Source organism: Penaeus vannamei, chromosome 21 (genome assembly GCF_042767895.1).
Source record: "Penaeus vannamei isolate JL-2024 chromosome 21, ASM4276789v1, whole genome shotgun sequence".
In the NCBI taxonomy this organism is placed as follows: Eukaryota; Metazoa; Arthropoda; class Malacostraca; order Decapoda; family Penaeidae; genus Penaeus; species Penaeus vannamei.
This window is the reverse complement of record NC_091569.1, coordinates 9,722,913-9,725,412: the sequence shown is the minus strand read 5'-3', so window position 1 is coordinate 9,725,412 and position 2,500 is coordinate 9,722,913. Positions and strand designations below refer to the sequence as shown.

Below are 2,500 nucleotides of genomic sequence, written 5' to 3'. Positions count from 1 at the left end.
CTGCACTATATGTCACCAAATCACTTGAAATTTGGTACAAATATTCCCTTCTATGAGGTATAAAAGTATACCAATTTATTTTGTCATAGACCTTACCCATTTCATTTTATTGGGGGTTCTATTTTTCCTTGTTTGGCTCCATGGATCATGGCATTTTTTTTAAATTAAAACTGAATGCTTGCGTAACTTCAATATACGTGAAATTTGGTGCATAAAGGAAACAAAAGTTTTAGATTCCATAAATATACCTATTCAAATCACAGGGGTATTAGAAAATCTCATTAAGATAATTTGAAATGCAGGAAAAAATTCAACCACTTCGTAACTACATATGATATGATCATGTTGTAGGAAAAGGCGAACCTACAATCATGAAATCTTTTGAATTTTTTATAATTACCATGTGTACCTAAGCTTACCACAAAATTACATGATGGCCTTAGTGGCATTTCAGAAAATATATTACTTTGCAAAGTAATGTGTTTTTCTATGTGCACACAGAATTTTAGTGGAAAATTATAGTCATAATCTTTTAAATGCTTGATGGCCTCTCAGATATTGATAATATAATTAGTTGCTCTCTACATTATTGTGCAATTTTTAAAACAAAATTCAAGCATTTTTGGAAGAAATATCGTTTTGCTGTTATTTCATCTGGCTTATTTAAGTAGTAATGTTTGTAGATGGCACTAAACATATGTAATCTTGCTCCCAGTAAAATGAATGTAAAGGAATAGCTGGATACATGAACTTTATCAGCAAGTCCTCATTCTCTGTGTCTATATCAGATTTGTTGTCGCATCACAACAAACATATCCTGAAACAACACATTGAACTGTGTTTCAGCACCAATGGAAAAATCACATATCAGATCATAATTTTCATTTTCACTGTATCTCTTCCATAACCCTGCATCACATTCATATTTGGCTAAATCTCAATAAAGATATTGGAAGCAGAAAAAAGAGGAAATTTGGGGTGATGTGCTTTTTCATGGTGATTTTGCTGAAAGTAAGTGCATTATTTAAAATCTAGAGCCTTTGTTTGCTCTGTGCACCAAATTTCATGTACATTGAAATTATGCAAGTACTCATTTTAAAATTCTTAAAAGGTACCATGATCCAGAGATGCTCCACATCCCGAATTTGGGGGCCAAAGAAGGAAAAACTGAACCACCAATAAAATGAAAAGGGTAAGGTCTATGGCAAAATAAATCAGCATAATTATATACTTCACAGAAGGGAATATTTGTACCAAATTTAAAGTTATTTGCTGGGGTATGGTGTGATGCCCTGGTGAATTGGCATGGAATAACCCATTCAGAGCTCTGTCTCATACAAAGTATAATTATCAAAGGAAAATGTAATGCGGTCTTCAAAATATTACAAAAGTTATGTATGGTGTTCATTATTAATGAGTTTTATTTTAGTGAGTAATCACTCAGTCATATCCTGCTCTGGCAACTGCATTCCTCACATTGATTATTTTTGTAAAGATAAAACAAGAATTATATATACACAAACATTTCATAACAAGAACAAAAATAGTCCTTTTAACTGCCCATAACTTCTTAAATTTCAAACAATTTATAAGGAGCTGTTTAATGTTGTGCTTTTGTCTCCCCATTTTTTTGTGTGGTTACAACCATGATAATCTGTGATATTCAATAATGGTCATTTTCACAGCAAACTTGCATTAACTCACTAAGGCGGGTAAATTTTGAAGCTGAAAATAAAAGTTTCCGGGCGGCTACAAAATCGGCATGTATGGCTGGCCTGGACTCTGCCCACATACCTGCCGCTGCCCGCTGCTGAGTCAGAGCACCAACCCCGATACAGCGTCACACTGGCAGGACACCCGGCAAGTTTTTTTTTCTCCAGGTGTCTCATACGTGGGACACCCATCACAAATGGGTTAAGTGACATAAGGAGCCACATGTTCCCCATGAAAATCTTGTGCCCCCCAGCATGCACTCCAATCTAATTTCCATTTCATATAATTATAATATACTTTGGATACTATGAATATAGCAGCAATTGTGTAATGCTCACTACTAAAACCCAGTACTGATTTGATACCAGAATAGGCTCAAATACCCTTCTTAGGCATCAGAATATCTTTGAGTTCCCCCCATTGATACCTAGCTATGACACTGTTTGCATTCATTTTAATTTTATATACATGTGAAGATACATACAGCATTGGTTTAATAACATATCTACTAAAGCCAGTATTCACACTTACATACTACTGTAACAAAAGAACAGACCTTTTTATCGACAATAGCAGCAACTGGCATACAGTCAAATACTTCGTTTACAGCATTCCAAACATTTGCTCCTAAACGTTCACCAAACTTTCTTATGCATTCCCTGTAATGAAAATATAATATCATGTAAAATTTAACACTCTATCCTGTACTGGTGCTTTTCCTCTTCTCTTTATCAACTTTATTAACAAAGTCATTTACTTTTATACAATCTAAGACTTACTGATGAAA

General features: G+C 34.2%; 1 protein-coding gene across 8 annotated transcripts in view; it reads right to left on the bottom strand.

The window, feature by feature from the left end:
• LOC113825051 (uncharacterized) overlaps nt 1–2,500 on the bottom strand; it is a 31,561-nt gene that overhangs the window by 8,657 nt on the left and 20,404 nt on the right. For 5 of the 8 annotated variants that reach the window (XR_011399415.1, XR_011399413.1, XR_011399412.1 and 2 more), the window contains exons 14-15: nt 2,493–2,500; nt 2,270–2,372 (exon numbers count right to left, since the gene is read on the bottom strand). The exon at nt 2,493–2,500 is cut by the window's right edge and continues 99 nt beyond it. Coding sequence is in view for 1 of the 8 variants with exons in the window: in XM_070136185.1 (XP_069992286.1) it covers nt 2,270–2,372; nt 2,493–2,500 (111 nt within the window). In the remaining 7 variants the exon portion in view is untranslated. The remainder of the gene's footprint in view (nt 1–2,269; nt 2,373–2,492) is intronic. The other 3 variants (XR_011399418.1, XR_011399417.1, XR_011399416.1) reach the window with 1 other exon arrangement.